The sequence below is a fragment of the Dermochelys coriacea genome, chromosome 2 (genome assembly GCF_009764565.3).
Source record: "Dermochelys coriacea isolate rDerCor1 chromosome 2, rDerCor1.pri.v4, whole genome shotgun sequence".
NCBI classification, from domain to species: domain Eukaryota; kingdom Metazoa; phylum Chordata; order Testudines; family Dermochelyidae; genus Dermochelys; species Dermochelys coriacea.
Window position 1 is genome coordinate 69,407,637 of NC_050069.1, and position 16,773 is coordinate 69,424,409.

Sequence of the window (16,773 nt, forward strand, 5' to 3'; positions counted from 1 at the left end):
ACTAACATAACATAAGGAAGTACTTCTTTACATACCACAGTCAACCTGTGGCACTCATTGCCGGGGATGTTGTATAGGCCAAAAGTATAAAGAGATTCAAAAAAGAATTGGATAAGTTCATGAGGGATAGGTCCTTCAATGGCCATTAGCCAAGATGGTCAGGGATGCAACCTATGCTCTGGAAAGTCTGAGCCTCTGACTTACAGAAGCTAAGAGTGGACAAGAGGGAATGAATCCCTCTATTGCCTGTTCTGTTCATTCCTTCCAAAGCACCTGACCAATCAGGATACTGGGTTAGATGGACCACTGGTCTGACCTATTATGGTTGTTCTTAAGATCAGTGTATTTGCACAGTTTTACTATATAACACACTGATCTCAGTCTAAATTTTACTTGGAGAAAATGAACAAAATAATAGTACCATCCACTAGTTTTCATTTATCTAATGTGGTTTAACAATTCCATAGGAACAGGAGATGAGAGGTCTTCAGAACTGGGCTAAACGTGTCCTTGAGCTTGAAGCTACAGTATCTCTTCAGCAAGAAGAACTAGATGAGAGGAAAAAGCACTTGTACTCAGAAGAGCTTAAGGAGCAAAAACCCAAGAGAGGCTTGTTTGCTAATCTAAAGTCTACAGTAGCAGTCACTTCTAAAACACCTGTTGGCAAAACCTTGGGGAAATCTAAAGACTCTCCAACCATGTCAAGAAAACAAGCTACTTTTGCACGTAAAGTAAAAGAATAACTAATCCTTGCTGCATTAACATGTCTGTATTGACAAGGCCCATCAGCTGTAATTTTGAACTGTTAGCAACAGCTGGAATTTGGGTGGAGAAAAAAAGGCTAGTATAGATACAGACTTACCATCAATGTAACTGGGAGGATAAGCTATTAATAGGAATGACAACTTTCCTTCAGTCTCTGTCTTTAATAACTAAAGACATGTAAATGTAAACCTAAATTGGGATTCTTGTGTAACTGTTGGTGTGGAGCTGTGATCATCTGCTCTGAAAATACAGCAGGTATGGATTTCCACATTGCAAGAGAAAAGGGTGCCTTGTGTCAAGGTTAGTGGTACATTCCTGTCTTTTACTTTCCTTGTTTCTTTTAACACTTCCAATGCTCAAAATGGCATTTGCGCTCGACCAAACAGCTTGTTCACTTTCACTGTTTCATTAGCTAGTAGATATTGTTGGTAGAGGAGCTGGCTTCCTCACATTTAATCTTCTGCTTGATTTGAATTGAACTAGTAATCTATACTTGATGTCAGTTTACTGTGGAATTAAAATGAGAGTTGGTACTATATTTTCATTTAATATAGTCAGATGATGGAGTGGCAAGGAGCCATTTTAAATACTTCTGTCATACTCATGATTGTCTTAGTTTGGAAAGGAATGTGTCTATTTGAAAATCCCTCACTGAATTGTGTATGCAGTAGACTTCTTAAAATGTACTTCTAATAAAGCTTGGGTTTTTTCAAGTCAATTACATATTAGATCATTTTAAGATTTGGTGTTAAATGGTGATTGTATCATCAGATACAACTTGCTTTGTCCTGCGAGTCCCTGTGTCTTGTCTTTTTGTTTGTATTGAAGTATGATGCACTTGAAATCAAAGTTTAGGAGCAAGAGGGCCAGTACCTCATCTTAAAAGAAAACTGTCTAGAAATTTAGTAAGGCTGGAACTGCATGGTGACTATAACCAGAAATAGTTGTTTTAGCCAGATAATAGAATAACTCCTTCAGAAATGTGTGCCAGTCACAAGGTAGTAGGAGTTGAGCAATTGCCTTTGCATGGTTTAATAGTGGCTGATTTTGTTGTGCTATATTGTCAGCATTACGCAGCTATGTATAGGAATCCTTGAGTCAGGTAAGAGGTTTTTTGGCAAGTTCTCAGCTTTCAAGCAGTGCCACACAGAAAACTAGCAATGATCAAAGTGATATTTTGGTGTCAGTGGGGATGGTGGATGTAAAAGTGTTTTGATTTGGGATTAGCCATACCCCCTAACTAGAATGTATTATCTGAGTTGCTAAATTATGCAGCAGGTTGATTATGTAGGAATTAAGCAATACGTTAGTTGAATCATGAAACGGGGTTTCAAGCAAAGGAAGTTGAATAGTTGGAGAGTTAGGTGAGTAGTGTGCATTCTTGTGGTCAGAGAAACCTGGGCTTGCAAAACCATAGCCTGTATCTTTGGAGTACAAAGATTAGAGGTGTTTGAAGTTTATACAGCTCAAAAAACCCACCTCTTGACTGAGGCCATATTTACAGGGACTAGGGGCATAATCCTGTACTATAGAGGCAGCCTACAGTGAGTTTTATTTTTCATTGTTGTAAGAACTCTGTTCTCATGTAGCAGTAACTAGGTAGAGAGAGAGGCATTCTTTCCTCAATGTAGCTGCATCTACACAGGGGCTAGGTTGGCATAGCTATGGTGTCAGGGGTGTCAATTTTTCACACCCCTGAATTCTGTAATTGTTGATCAATGTTTTTAAAGCATAGACCAGACCGGAGTTAGAGGTTGTCACTAACATTGTGAAACACTAGATGGAGCAGCATTACTATTGCAACACTCAGACTATCATGTTCCTGTAATTCAAAGCCCTGGTCTTGAAATTTCCTCTTTCCTTTCAGTACCAAATACTCCTAACTGGCTTAGTGAGTGTTTCAGTCTGTTTAAAACTCACACCAATGTGTACTCAGGGACTTCATATAAACATGTACATTCCACTAGGAATTGGGATTTTCTGATCTAGGAAGCACGAGTTACTCTCCCAAAAAGCAATATCCAATGGGGTTATTTGTCCTATCAAAACAGGTATTTGCTGGTTTATAAATGGACTTATCACAACCATGGCAAATTCCAAAGAAACAGCCTTCTGGTAGCTTGAACACCATCTGGATCAAGCTCTAGCTTAGTCCTTAAACTGAATATCCAGCCAGACCACCTTATGTCCTTCACTGGCACTCAAGACAAGATCAGAAATGAGGATAATAAATGGAGGTTCTCATTTTAAATACTTCTGTTTATTACAGTAATCTGATAACATGAATAGGAACCTTGATAAATCCCAGTCATAGATTTCAGTTTAGATATTCCCCCCCCACCCCACTCCCAAACATTACATAAAATATGGCTTAAGTTAAACCAAATATGCTTCCATCTTTCACCTACTTTTGAACAAGTAACGGTACAGTTCATCACACCTGCATTTCTCAATGCTGCACTAGCTCTGCAAACACATAATGAATTTTGATCCAGTGTATGGCTCCTAGACTTTTTCTGCAACTAAGATGACTTAGCATTTCCAAATGCTAACTTAAATTTTGCAAGTGTTCAGGCTTTCCTAAATGTTTCAGTACACAGCGGTGCCTATTGGCACTGTAGAAGATAGAGGTTTTGGCAGCTATTTTGGAATTGACTACTGAGGTGGGTAGTTCAGAATTGTAGGATAAGAACCACTTTGCTGAATATTTTAGCAGAAATATCCAGCTGTGAAATGGCTGTCTTGAGATTTCTGAACTGCTCCTCTGAGATGAATGGGTATAAAGCAAGATTAATTTAAGTGATGCTATACAAAACAAAAATAGTTCTTTTGGTTAACATCTGAACACTGACACGGTCTGATCCTGCATTCCTTGTACACAGAAAACTGTCAGCCTGGCCTATAAAGTGGCTACTTACTGTAATGTTGCAGGACAAACTACTATGGTACAACTTTAAATTTAAAGTTTGTTTATTAAAATATCACCATACAGTAAAAATATTTACAGTCTGTGGTAGTTGATCTGCACATTGACTGACTTCATTCTGCTATGCTTTACTAAAAAAGAAAAGCAATGGATGTTTATACTGCTCCCTTTGTTTGGACTGCTGGTACGCTAAAGCCTCACCAGTAGTTAACCTCTTTTTAAAGCTTCTGTAAGTACCATTTACCATAAATTGTTTCTGTTGTAAGAACAGCCCAGACTCTCTCTTTATACAAAGAAGGACAAACAGGCAGTCACATTGTAACTGCACTGGTTATGCTTTTTGATAACTAAAACATACTCAACTTTATTCACTTCATGACTGAGAATTGGTTTAAATACAGTGTTGTTAATGCACCTGGATCCTAACAGTATATACATTAACACCAACTATGTAACAAGTAAATCATTCATGTTTTTAACTGTTGGTTATGAATTAGTAGTAATTATATACTGAAAAGTAGAACCAGGGTGCTAACACTCACTCCAGTGTAATTTCACTGATTACAGTATGCTTATAAGGTGTGGTGCATTTTAAAACATTCATTTTGGCTGATCTTTAAAATGGCTTTTAGTTCAATTAATTGAAACATTAGGAATAGATTACTGAATCACTCTAAAATTCCTATTAAGATACCCATGAAAATGCTTTCTATAAGTAATAGATGGATCACAGTGTTTCAGACTGAGGGCCAGATCCTGCTCCCTTCAAAACATAGGGGAGATTTGCCACTGACTTAACCCGGGGGGAAAAAATGAATTTTGAGCAGGTGGTTCCAGGCTTAAATTCATGGTGCTCTATATGCAGAGCAAGACAATATGCTGTCTTTTCTGATGCATATAGCACAATAATTACACCCTTTTTTATAATGTAATTTCACTATCTCAGGTCTGATTCTTACCTTGACGCCTGTAAAAGACACACTTTTCAAACCTTAACAGTGTAAATGCTTGAGCTGTGCATAAATGCTAAAGATGATGATTAAGTGTAAAAAATCCCCTTTAACCCTCTTTAAGGGGATGATTACATCCTAAATATGCATCTTGCAACAAGATACAGTTCTCCAGATGCTGATGTAAAATAACCAGAGGCTATAAAAATACAAAGCATGATTTTCATGTTTTACCTTGCAAAAAGCTAATTTGGGAGCAGAAATTCTTTAACTTTTCCATTCATAAGTTCATATTTTATCTTCAGCCTTCTTACATTTTTCTTGTAAGGCATGCTGTCATTTAGAGATTTCCCCAACTTCTGTTTGCAGCTGCAAATGCTTTGTAAGTTTGTATTGGTGGGACTGTACTGTTTTCAAAGCTTGTCTTGTTTGGATGTTTGTTTAGGCAAACAAAAATATCTAAATAGAACTCTAACTGTAAGCAGAGTGATCATTCAAATTAAATTCCCCATAGAGAAATGTGGCTTATTTCTAGGCAGAATGATTCTTCCTGTGGAATTTCAGCCTCCAGTTTCAGAAGCCACAATCTGTTAAGATATCCAAATACATGAAACTGGTCTGCTCAGTTTGTCCGAACAATAGTCTATGCCAACTAGAAAAGTGTTTCTTTGTTCTATGGCTGCTGTTGATACTGCCCTTCTGTTGCTGTGTAGAAATCATCTAGCACACTCTGTAAATAATCAAATGTTGGCCTCTCTTCTGCTTTATCTTTCCAGCATGTTTTCATAATATCATAAAGTTCGGCTGGGCAGGTTTCCATGCGTGGCATGCGGTACCCACGCTGAAGAGCAACCATCACATCAGCATTACTCATACCTAAAACAAAACAAATGATTTTTAGAAGCAGATTTTTATCAATGATCAGAGTAGAGCACCTTCTTTTGCTGTTACTTCACACCCCAAAAACTCATACTAAATTAATGTAAGTGGGGCAATGCAAGTTTTACTTTTTTTTTAATTAAAGCTAGCAAATAGATGCTGTGCATATACATAGTAGGACAGGCTCTGCCTCACAGAGCTTAAACATAAACTAACATGCAAAAATCCATTAATGTAGGGTTAAGGTTGTAAATAGTGCTCTCTGTTCCTCATGCCTTTCCGGAACATGAGTTGCTTCCAAAAATCCAAATGTTGGACAACCAGGAAATAGAGGGTTCTGCCTCAAGGCCCTCTCTGTAGTCACAGCTTGTGCACTGTGACATGTCAGGCTCTGTAACTACTTTGAAAAGCTGTGTCATACAATCTCTTTCACAAGGGAGGTACGTTATTCTACTTAAGGAATACACCCCTTGCCCCCATGGCCATTGCTCCTTCCAGAGAGTGAAGGGAATACACCTTTGGATCCTTGGGCCTATATTTTTCTCAAGCCTAGCTTTTGGCTTTGTAAATAGCTTGGAGTATCATAGGCTAGTTTAGTGTAAGCAGCCCTTCCACTGTCACAGGAGACTTTAGTCCTTTACCTGGATTATGTCCAGTCTGAAACCCCTAAGGCCTTCAAGAGGTGCACCTCTTACCCACTGATAATACTGGAGACAGAATCCCATGTTTAGATCACTCAGTAATCTTATGTACCGTTTTTTTAGACACCTTTACTCCCTGCATCTAGTGGGGGGAGAGACTCCTCTGCCTACAGACTGATCTTCCATTGGGCCCATTGATGATACCAACATCTGCCTCTGTGCAGAGCTTACTTTACCAGTCTGGTAAGAGATCTCTTAGGTCCTGTGTATCAGAGGACTAGATCTGTTAATCTGGATCTGTAAAAGCAGCAGAGAGTCCTGCGGCACCTTATAGACTAACAGACGTAGTGGAGCATAAGCTTTTGTGGGTGAATACCTACTTCGTCAGATGCATGTAGTGGAAATTTCCAGAGGCGGGTATAAATATGCAAGCAGTCTGGTCTCAGCACCACTTTTGACCATGGGCTCAATGAGAATCTCTTTAGCCCTAATCTGCAAGACAATCCCTCACCCTGCACAATCTGATATTGGTTAAATCGAAAGCCACCTTGTACAAACTGGCACAGTCTTTTGAAGTTCGGAAGCCTTGGTGCCACAGGTAGTAACCAGAGTGCCTACTCACCTAGTACTGACACACCAATTCTGAAGCTGCCTTTCTTAGTACCTCATCACCAGGCTAGATGTTTAATTGTGTAATAACACATTTCCCCAGAGGAGGTGTTCCCTCTTTCTTCTGTTTTACATTCTTTCTCTTCTGTACACCCAGACCCATGGGGCCTCTCAGATAGCACCACTGTAACTTCATCTCTGTACTTCTTCAGCACTGGATGCTCAACGGTGACAGACTTGGTCTCACTGGTTTGGATCCTAGTGACACCTTCGGTAGATTTCCATCCCGCAGTCAGGCTGCTAGGCACCCTGCCACATACTTTTCCACTACCTGTACCTGCTCCTCTGCTTCCAATTTAAACCACTTCAGGGTACCTTCAACCTCTTTATACTTGGAAGCTACCTCACTCTACCTCAGGACACCAGATCTCTTCTTGCCTCAAACCTACACATCATGGAAAGATATGTACGGCCACCTTCAGTTACTCATGTAGCTTTGTCTATAGGAATTCTTGAAAACCCTTTTTTGAAAGCTGCAAGACCAGCTCCAGCAAAGACCTCAGTGCCAGCATTAGGGCCCCCCTTTGGCACAGATAGTCTCACTAGCCATCATGGGATCTCAGTCTTGCCCTAACAAAGTTACTGGACCCTTATGAGCCTCTGGCTTGAACGTCTCAAGCATATTAATCAAAATAACCTTCCTCCTAGCATTTGCATCTATTCTGAAGGTGAGTGAGTTTAGGGCTCGATGGCCACTCTACCTCTTTAGCATTAAAAACTGCCACACAAGTCTCTTCATGACTAAGGTAGTCTGAGATCCACCTTTCTCAATCTGTTTTTTCTGGCAACCTTACTCAACTCCAGGGAACTTCATCTACATACCTTTATAGGTGCTTGGTCTTTACCTGCTCAAGGTTTAGGGTGGGATTCACAAGGAAGATTTAGGCCAGGCCAAGTAGGAGGGATTCTGTAGCCAAGTGTGGAGGGCACTTCTATGGGAAGCTCAATTTCCAGGGCCCTTGTTGGTTTAAATCGTACACAGTGGCAAATTATACCGTAACCCACTGAATAGGGCACCTTTCAAATCCCTTCTCTGCTTCAAGCAGAGCATGCAGTTGAAACTGGGATTCCCACAACCTGGATGAGTGCTTTCATCACTAGGTTAAACAGGGCCCCCCCTTCTACTTAAAGCATGCCTCCTAGATCATGGCCAAAGACAAGAGACATGCTTAGCATGTGGATCCTAATATTAACTTAGGTCTGTCTAAGCCTAAGTGAGCTGTTTGGTGTCAAGACTTAAGACACTCTTTGTAGGCCTGGCTCCCCCTGTGACTTAATACTGGAAACTTAAGTGTGTACAGTGTTGCAAAGCAGCTGGACAGATTTTGTGAATGCCACTGGTGCCGAACTGGGGGACATAAGCCTCTAAGTTCCCCTTGTGACATCTGTCCCTTGTTGCTCTTAAATTATCATTTCTTCCCGTTTTACAAATAGGGAGACCCGACTGCCAAACAACCTCATTGGAATAGGAAATGTTGAACACTGTTAAATCTTACCTAGCAAACTACTAGTCTCTGGTTTAGAGACTCAGGTTAGGAGAGCTGCTGTACCCTCCATAAGTCTCCCCAACCATTGTGGTTCAAGGCCCAGTGTTGGAATCTGGTGCTACAGTTGGTATTTAGCTAAGAATTTCTTGCCTGCTCTCCAGCTGCTCAAGTGGGAATACAGAGAGGCTTTTAGAGCAGAAAAAGGTTACTAACTTGTAACTGTTCTTTGCATTCACATAAGTGGCCCACCTTCCCCTGTGCTTCAGCATTCTGTATAACAGCAGAAGGCTCAAGAGTGGGAGAAGGAACTGAGGTGGGTGGGGTGAACTCCCTTCTACCACTCAGGACAACTCTAGTGGAGTTCTCTAATGGCCATAGCTTTGGAATTTGATACCAGGGTATTATCCCACAAATAAGTCCCCAGAAGTGACTCCTGCAGAGCAGTGAATGATAATCTTTTTAAGGTGACACTCTGATATAACCTTAACCTCTGCGCATGAGGGAGATCGCAGTACCTTATTATTTTCTCTTCAGGGTCTACTGACCAAAGGCCTGTACTCCAAAGAGCAGTTCAGATTCTAAGCTCTGCAGTGTTGATGGTACTCATCCAGTCTTTATGCTGCATACTCCAGGCCACAGAACTTCCCTGTAATACACTGTTTGCTACACCAAGGGTCATCTGAACTGTCTGAGTGGAAGTGCTGAGTCAGAATTTGTCTGGGCTATAGTAAATGGCAGGTTGAGTTAGGGAGGGCGAGATACTTTTAGTCTCAGTTGCTATATGTAAAGGGATGGAATTAAGGTCACCACAAAGCCATATCTTTCCCTGTGGCTGGACTGACATTTTATTTTGGGAATTAAACTACCCCAATCTGGAAGACCACAGGGTATGGCTGAGCCCCTGTACACAGCTCTCCCATGGTGGAATGTCTCAAAGACAATACCCTAGACTTTGCAGAACCACCCTCAGCTCCCTTTTGCTAACACGGCACAAGGCTTAACTAAGTCTTGCATGTGGATTTCCCTTGGAGTTTGAGAAAATGGAATTACTGAGGGGAGCATGACTGAGTAAGAGGACTAGGTACTCCTCAGGGTCCCATAGTTAGCAACTGGAGGTACCAATAGATACAAAGGGGAGTTTGGCTATGCCTCTCCCTTACTGGTGCAATCCTTTCTCCCACAAGGAGGTAGGGTGGGGGACAAGTGGAGCTCCGTACCCTTTCCCATCAGGGCACCAACCCTACCCACACTCAGATCCTCCATGTCTGTGTATGGTGCAGCAGGTTTTGGGAAAGAGATGGCAGGGTTCTCCTTCTCCTCACATCTACTGCTCAGGAAGTGCAGAGATGTGACCTAAATTATCACATCAAGTACACCACTAGCTCCTCTACATATGTCTACATAGTGTCCCCAAAAAATATTTCCCTCTCTTTTAAGGGTCAGAGCTGTGAATGCATGATGGCATGCATCATTTCCCTACTCTCAGCTCCCCTTTCTGGCTCAAGTTGTGCCTGACTGCCTCCTAGGCACCTATTTTTTTTTTTTTGCATCCATCCTTTAAGGCTTTATGCATGGGGCATGGACTGAGCTGGCCCTGGCTTAGCACTACATATGTCCTTCAAGAAGCTGCAATTTGGGGGTGAGGAAAGTGACTGGCAGAGCTCGCTTTCCCCTTCACTCTACAACTCAGGAGAGTCAGATCCAACCTGGGGAACTATGTTACACAAACACAAAATGGCTCCCCCACCCTGCAGCCTCCCCAAACATCCCACTATGGCTCTTCCTGCTACTTTTCCAACTGCAGACAACCAGGTGAATGAAACTAAGGGCTCTCTAAGAGCCTCAAAAGTCTCTATGCTAAACTTGCCCAAATTGTCTCCTGAACTGTAAGCAACCTGCAGTAAGCTCATGAGTCAAAAATGGGGAATTGAGGAATCTTGGACAAAGTTGCACAAGACTAGAACCAAGGGCTGTTCAATGGTTTAGCTTTTTTTTAAAAAAAAAAAACAAATAAAAAACAACCTTCAGCTATGCCTCTCAACATTGAAGGTGGGGCTCTGAAAGTAGCCATCATCTAATTATATGGTTTTTGTGACTTGCCCACCATCACAGTAGAGGCTGGAACAGATCCTAGGTCTCACATCCTAGCCCATTCCTTTAATCACACATCCAGCTCTTTCTATTGTCCCTGCCCCTTTCATTACACAGTTTCTATGCTAATAGTCTAACATATGTGACTAGTTCATTCCGCACATGTACTTCAAAAGGCAGTGTAGTACAGAGGCGGAGGCTTGGGGCTGTCATATAAAAGGACCTGGATTCAAGTTCCAGCTCCATTGTAAGTGCCTTTGTGTAACTCCTGCAGGTATGAAGAATGCCAGTTGCCTTCATCTCATGTAGAGGTAGGAGAGTCCATAACAAAATCTATGGTGGGTAGACAGCTCCAGCTGATAGGAACCAAAGCAGCGACTGCACTGGCCCACTATAGAACAAAGCAAAACAGCCAAGTTTTTTATTAATGGATTTTTAGGGTGGTATCCTGATCCCAGATACTTCATGTTCTCTCTCTCCTTTGCACTCAATCTGTGGGCACATAAGGGCAGTTTTATAACAGACTATGTTGGGAGAAAACCTGTATATTAGGAGCCCCTTGGGCAAATGACCCCAAACTTGTGTCACACACTACTCCTACCCCTGCTGTGGCACAGTAAGTTTCAAGGCAATCTGCCTCCATATGGGGATTTTAGAATACTTAGAAAAATCAGCTGTGAACAGAGTCTGCTGTGACCTGTAACTACTGAAGAGTTGCTAGACAACAGCTGAGAGAAAGGTAGTACTCAGAGTATGATCAAATGCTTTGGCCAAAGTCACAGAGAAGCTGGGAGAAGAGCCTTCAGGGAATGCTTCCATCTTCCCTCAAACTTGCAGCTGCCCCTCTTTCCCTAAAACCTACAAAAAAAAAACCAAACCAAAGCCTCTTGTGAAAATTGTGACACCGGCAGAAGGCTTCCGGGAGCTCTAAACTAGTCCGATAGAGGAGAGAGAAGGGTCCCATGGAATAGGTACAAAATATATCAGAAGGCCAGAACATGTCGTGTGGGGGAGTGGCACTATATGTGAAAGAAAATGTAGAATCAAATGAAATAAAAATCTTAAATGAATCCACATGTTCCATAGAATCTCTATGGATAGTAATTCCATACTTTAATAAGAATATAACAGTAAGGATCTATATCAATCACCTGACCAGGACAGTGATAGTGACATTGAAATACTAAGGGAGATTAGATAGGTTATCAAAATAAAAAAACTCAGTAATAGTGGGGGATTTCAATTTTCCCCATGTTGACTGAGTACATGGCACCTCGGGACGAAATGCAGACACAAAATTTCTCGATACTTTAAATGACTGCTCCTTGGAGCAGCTGGTACAGGAATCCACAAGAGAAGAGGCAACTCTCAATTTAGTGCTGAGTGGAGCACAGGATCTGGTCCAAGCGGTAACTATAAGGACCGCTTGGAAATAGTGACCATAATATAATAACATTTAACATGTTCTTCCCTGTGGTGGGAAGAACACCTCAACAGCCCAACACTGTGGCATTTAATTTCAGAAAGGAGAACTATGCAAAAATGAGGAGGCTAGTTAAACAGAAATTAAAAGGTACAGTGACTAGAGTGAAATCTCTGCAAGCTGCATGGACACTTTTCAAAGACACCATAATAGAGGCTCAATTTAAAAAAAAACACATTAAAAGAACTAAAAAATGGCTTAACAACCATGTAAAAGAAGCAGTGAGAGATAAAAAGGCATCTTTTAAAAAGTGTAAGTCAAATCCTAGTGAGGTAAATAGAAAGGAGCATAAACACTGCCAAATTAAATGTAAAACTGAAATAAGAAAAGCCAAAAAGGAGTTTGAAGAATAGCTAGACAAAAACTCAAAAGATAATAAAATGTTTTTTTAAGTACATCAGAAGCAGGAAGCCTGCTGAACAACCAGTGGGGCCCCTGGACAATCGAGATACAAAAGGAGCACTTAAAGATGATAAAGTCATTGCAGAGAAACTAAATGAATTCTTTGCTTCAGTCTTCAGGGCTGAGGATGTTACGGAGATTCCCAAACCTGAGCCGTCTTTTGTAGGTGACAAATCTGAGGAATTGTCACAGATTGAAGGGTCACTAGAGGTGGTTTTGGAATTAATTGAGAAACTTCACAGTAACAAGTCACTGGGACTTCAGATGGCATTCACCCAAGAGTCCTGAAAGAACTCAAATGTGAAATTGAGGAACTATTAAGTATGGTTTGTAATCTGTCCTTTAAATCAGCTACTGTACCCAGTCACTGGAAGATAGCTCACGTAACGCCAATATTTAAGAAGGGCTCTTGAGGTGTCCTGGCAATTACAGACCGATAAGTCTAACGTCAGTATCGGGGAAATTAGTTGAAACAATGGTACAATAAAATTGTCAGACACATAGAAGAACATAAATTGTTGCGCAAAAGTCAACATGGTTTCTGTAAAGGGAAATCATGTCTTACTAATTTATTAGAGTTCTTTGAAGGGGGTCAACAAACGTGGATAAGGGGGATCCAGTGGACATGGTGTACTTAGATTTCCAGAAAGCCTTTGACAAAGTCCCTCACCAAAAGTTCTTACGTAAATTAAGTTGTCATGGGATAAGAGGGAAGATCCTTTCATGGATTGAGAACTGGTTAAAAGACAGGGAACAAAGGGTAGGAATAAATGGTAAATTTTCAGAATGGAGACGGATAACTAGTGGTGTTCCCCAAGGGTCAGTGCTAGGACCAATCCTTATTCATAAATGATCTGGAGAAAGAGGTAAACAGTGAGGTGGCAAAGTTTGCAGATGATACTAAACTGCTCAAGATAGTTAAGACCAAAGCAGACTGTGAAGAACTTCAAAAATATCTCACAAAACTAAGTGATTGGACAACAAAATGGCAAATGAAATTTAATGTGGATTAATGTAAAGGAATGCATATTGGAAAAAATAACCCCAACTATACATACAATATGATGGGGGCTAATTTTGCTACAACTAATCAGGAGAATGATCTTGGAGTCATCGTGGATAGTTCTCTGAAGACGTCCATGCAGTGTGCAGCGGCACTCAAAAAAATAAATGGAATGTTAGGAATCATTAAAAAAGGGATAGAGAATAAGACGGAGACTATCTTATTGCCCTTATATAAATCCATGGTACACCCACATCTAGAATACTGGGTACAGATGTGGTCCCCTCATCTCAAAAAAGATATACTGGCATTAGAAAATGTTCAGAAAAGGGCAAATAAAATGGTTAGGGGTTTGGAACGGGTCCCATATGAGGAGAGATTAAAGAGGGTAGGACTTTTCAACTTCGAAAAGAGGAGACTAAGGGGGGATATGGATAGAGGTATATAAAATCATGAGTGGTGTGGAGAAAGTGAATATGGAAAAGTTATTTACTTGTTCCCATAATACAAGAACTAGGGGCCACCAAATGAAATTAATGGATAGCAGGTTTAAAACAAATAAAAGGAAGTTCTTCTTCACTCAGCGCACAGTCAACCTGTGGAACTCCTTGCCTGAGGGGGTTGTGAAGGCTAGGACTATAACAGGATTTAAAAGAGAACTGGATAAATTCATGGAGGTTAAGTCCATTAATGGCTGTTAGTCAGGATGGGTAAGGAATGGTATCCCTAGCCTCTGTTTGTAAGAGGGTGAAGATGGATGGCAGGAGAGAGTTCTCTTGATCATTACCTGTTAGGTTCACTCCCTCTGGGGTACCTGGCATTGGCCACTGTCGGTAGACAGGATACTGGGCGGGATGGATCTTTGGTCTGACCCAGTATGGCCTTTCTTATGTGCTTATGCCAGATGTAGCACTAGGAATCTGGGTGATAGAGCAGTGACTTTCACAGAACTAACGAGAACTGCGAGGCGCATTATACCCACAGCATTCTGGGCAGAAGCTGCTTTTCCTATCACATCAAAAGGAGAACAAGAATCAGATGCTTTATTTTCTATTCTGCATAAGCTTAGAAGACAATCATCTCTGAAATGCCAGGGAAAAAAGCAGCTTGAATAGGCAAGGGGAAACATCAAAGTGCACTCAAAAGTTAGCTAATAACGTATACAGGGCCAGATTCAGATCACCAGTGTATTTCTGAAGTAATTGCATTAGAACCAATTGAGTTATTTTGGTGTAGCCGATTAGAATGCAGCCAATAAAAAGTTCCTTTTTTCGATCACCAAGAGGGGGAGTAGATAACTGTGATGGTAAATCATTCCGTCAAATGGCGGATCTGAATGTGAATGAAGTAGATCTTTCCGAGGTGAACAAAGCTAAGCACATTTAAGAGACTAACACGTTCTTTAGGTGGAAAGGATAGCGTTACATTGTATTCAACAGTACATTTTGCCAGCTTATTTACTTACAGTAGTATTAGAAATAAAGGAAACCACTTGTTTGGTCTCTAAACTATAGGAAGAGTACTGCAGCAAGACTGCTGGGGGCAACCAGACAGAACAAAGGAAATGTGCTCGAATGAGAATATGGAGGGGAGTTTGATGCTTTATTTTGCTAACGGAGGACCAAATTATGCCTAGTTCTCTGTGGATGCATGGAAAACAGGGTCTCCTCTCTCCATGTGTCTGTGGGGTCCATACTGTCTCAAAAAAGGGCAGAGAGGAGGTAATCCATTTATCTCCATAAAGTGAGTTAACATACACTGGGAAAGCAGGATGTAGTGTCCTAAAAGATAGTGGAAGCTGTGCAGGCACTCTACAACTGAATTGGCAACTTTATTTTTTATATTCAAAATGTCTATATGAATGATAGTTATAATATCCAGTACAAAGAAAAGGAATACTTGTGGCACTTTAGAGACTAACAAATTTATTTGAGCATAAGCTTTCGTGAGCTACAGCTCACTTCATCAGATGCATTCAGTACCTTTTTGGATGAATAAGCCAGTGCTTTTTCCTTTTAAAAGAAACAGTCATGGTTGTCCTCTCTTACAGTCCTGTAAGGTGAGTTCTTATATTTTTTTAACATTTATATTTTAATTCCCTGCAAATAATTTCTTAAATATTAACACTGGAAACAGGCCTGAGTCAGAGAATTCCGATCCAGATCCAAACATTTCCAAATTTCAGAGATGTTTGGATCCAGGGTTTTAGTTTCAGTCCAGCACAAAAATAGATCTCAGCTATGAAATCTGGATCTGGATCAGAACTCTTCATTTGGGCCCATGTTTAATATTTGTATTCAATTTTCCATATGGTGAAAAGCATTGAAATGGTCCCAGTTACAATAGTGCAAATGCACTTGCTTTTGGGACTATCAGTGAAACAGGATGTCGTCATAGGACAAGAGTCTCTTGCTGCTACACAAATGCAGAACAAAGGTCAAGGCGCTTACGGAAAATAAAAGTAGAGAGCAAGTCAATGAGACATTTATCTTCCATGCAAAATGCTCCGATGCTCTGTTACAATAACTTTATTTTTGTAGATTTAATAATGTTATCTGATGAGCGTCAGTGCACAAGAACAACAGTTGCTCACCAGGGGCTTCATCCTGCTGGGCGTTAAGCACTCTGGCTCCAATCCCAAAAAGCATGCAAGTATGTTCCTATTTTTAAGCAGTGAATCGTGACATTGAATGAGAATGTTCATGGTGTGCTTAAGTGCTTTGCTGGATCAGGGCTAGAACGCTCAGCATTTTGCCAGATCAAACCCTGCACCTTTACTGTTCTGCTACATTCCGAATGCATGGGGCAAATACGCCCCATTTTGTGCTTCAGTCAATTTGTGAAAAGCCCACCTGTAAACATGATTTCTAGTTTTCAAGAGAATACTGGGGAGTTCTTTCTTTTAATCAACATTTATTAATGACACATTTTAAGTACACATGCAAGACACAACATGATGAGCATGTATACAAATGTGTATACTGAATAAATAATATTTCCCAGCTATACAGCTTGATTAGTTGTCATAGATTATGGTATAAGTTAAAGATACAAAGGAGTAGCAGTGTGTCTCTAATTTTCCAAGACACTGTTATGGGTAGACTATTTCTTAATGAACAGTTTCACCAGAACCATATATTACTTAATTGAAATTCGTCCTGAATGCACATCTCTTACACGGTTCATGATCTTATACAGGATGCTAACTTATGAGTCTGAGGCAGTGCTAACAAACGTTAGCCATTAAACTTGGCAGGATGCAGAACGAATTTCTTATGTTGAGCCCTCTTATTTTACTAACATCCAGTATTGGTGATTGTTAGGAGTAACTGATCACAGGTATGGAGAGAGAATCTAGATCTGAAAGGAGGTACGTGTAATAGAGAGCAGATGATGCCATTGAATGTATCCAATATTTGACATATTGTACATTCAGCTGGAAATTAGTTTCTCAACAACTGGTTCAAATTGTTTGCC

At 40.7% G+C, this 16,773-nt stretch overlaps 2 protein-coding genes across 13 annotated transcripts in view; one reads left to right on the forward strand and one right to left on the reverse strand.

Annotated features, from left to right (window-relative positions):
* Positions 1 to 3,746, forward strand: part of LOC119850918 (kinesin-like protein KIF20A) — a 40,262-nt gene extending 36,516 nt beyond the window's left edge. For 6 of the 7 annotated variants that reach the window (XM_038389809.2, XM_038389808.2, XM_043507845.1 and 3 more), the window contains one exon: positions 468 to 3,746. In XM_038389809.2, coding sequence (XP_038245737.1) covers positions 468 to 743 — 276 coding nt within the window. In that variant the 3' untranslated portion in view covers positions 744 to 3,746. The remainder of the gene's footprint in view (positions 1 to 467) is intronic. The other variant, XM_043507850.1, reaches the window with a different exon arrangement.
* Positions 3,747 to 3,978: 232 nt separating this feature from the next.
* LYN (LYN proto-oncogene, Src family tyrosine kinase) overlaps positions 3,979 to 16,773 on the reverse strand; it is a 92,929-nt gene continuing 80,134 nt past the window's right edge. For 4 of the 6 annotated variants that reach the window (XM_038389814.2, XM_038389813.2, XM_043507852.1 and 1 more), the window contains exon 13: positions 3,979 to 5,517. In XM_038389814.2, coding sequence (XP_038245742.1) covers positions 5,315 to 5,517 — 203 coding nt within the window. In that variant the 3' untranslated portion in view covers positions 3,979 to 5,314. Of the gene's footprint in view, positions 5,518 to 5,599; positions 10,800 to 16,773 lie in introns of those variants that run through there. The other 2 variants (XM_043507854.1, XM_043507856.1) reach the window with 1 other exon arrangement.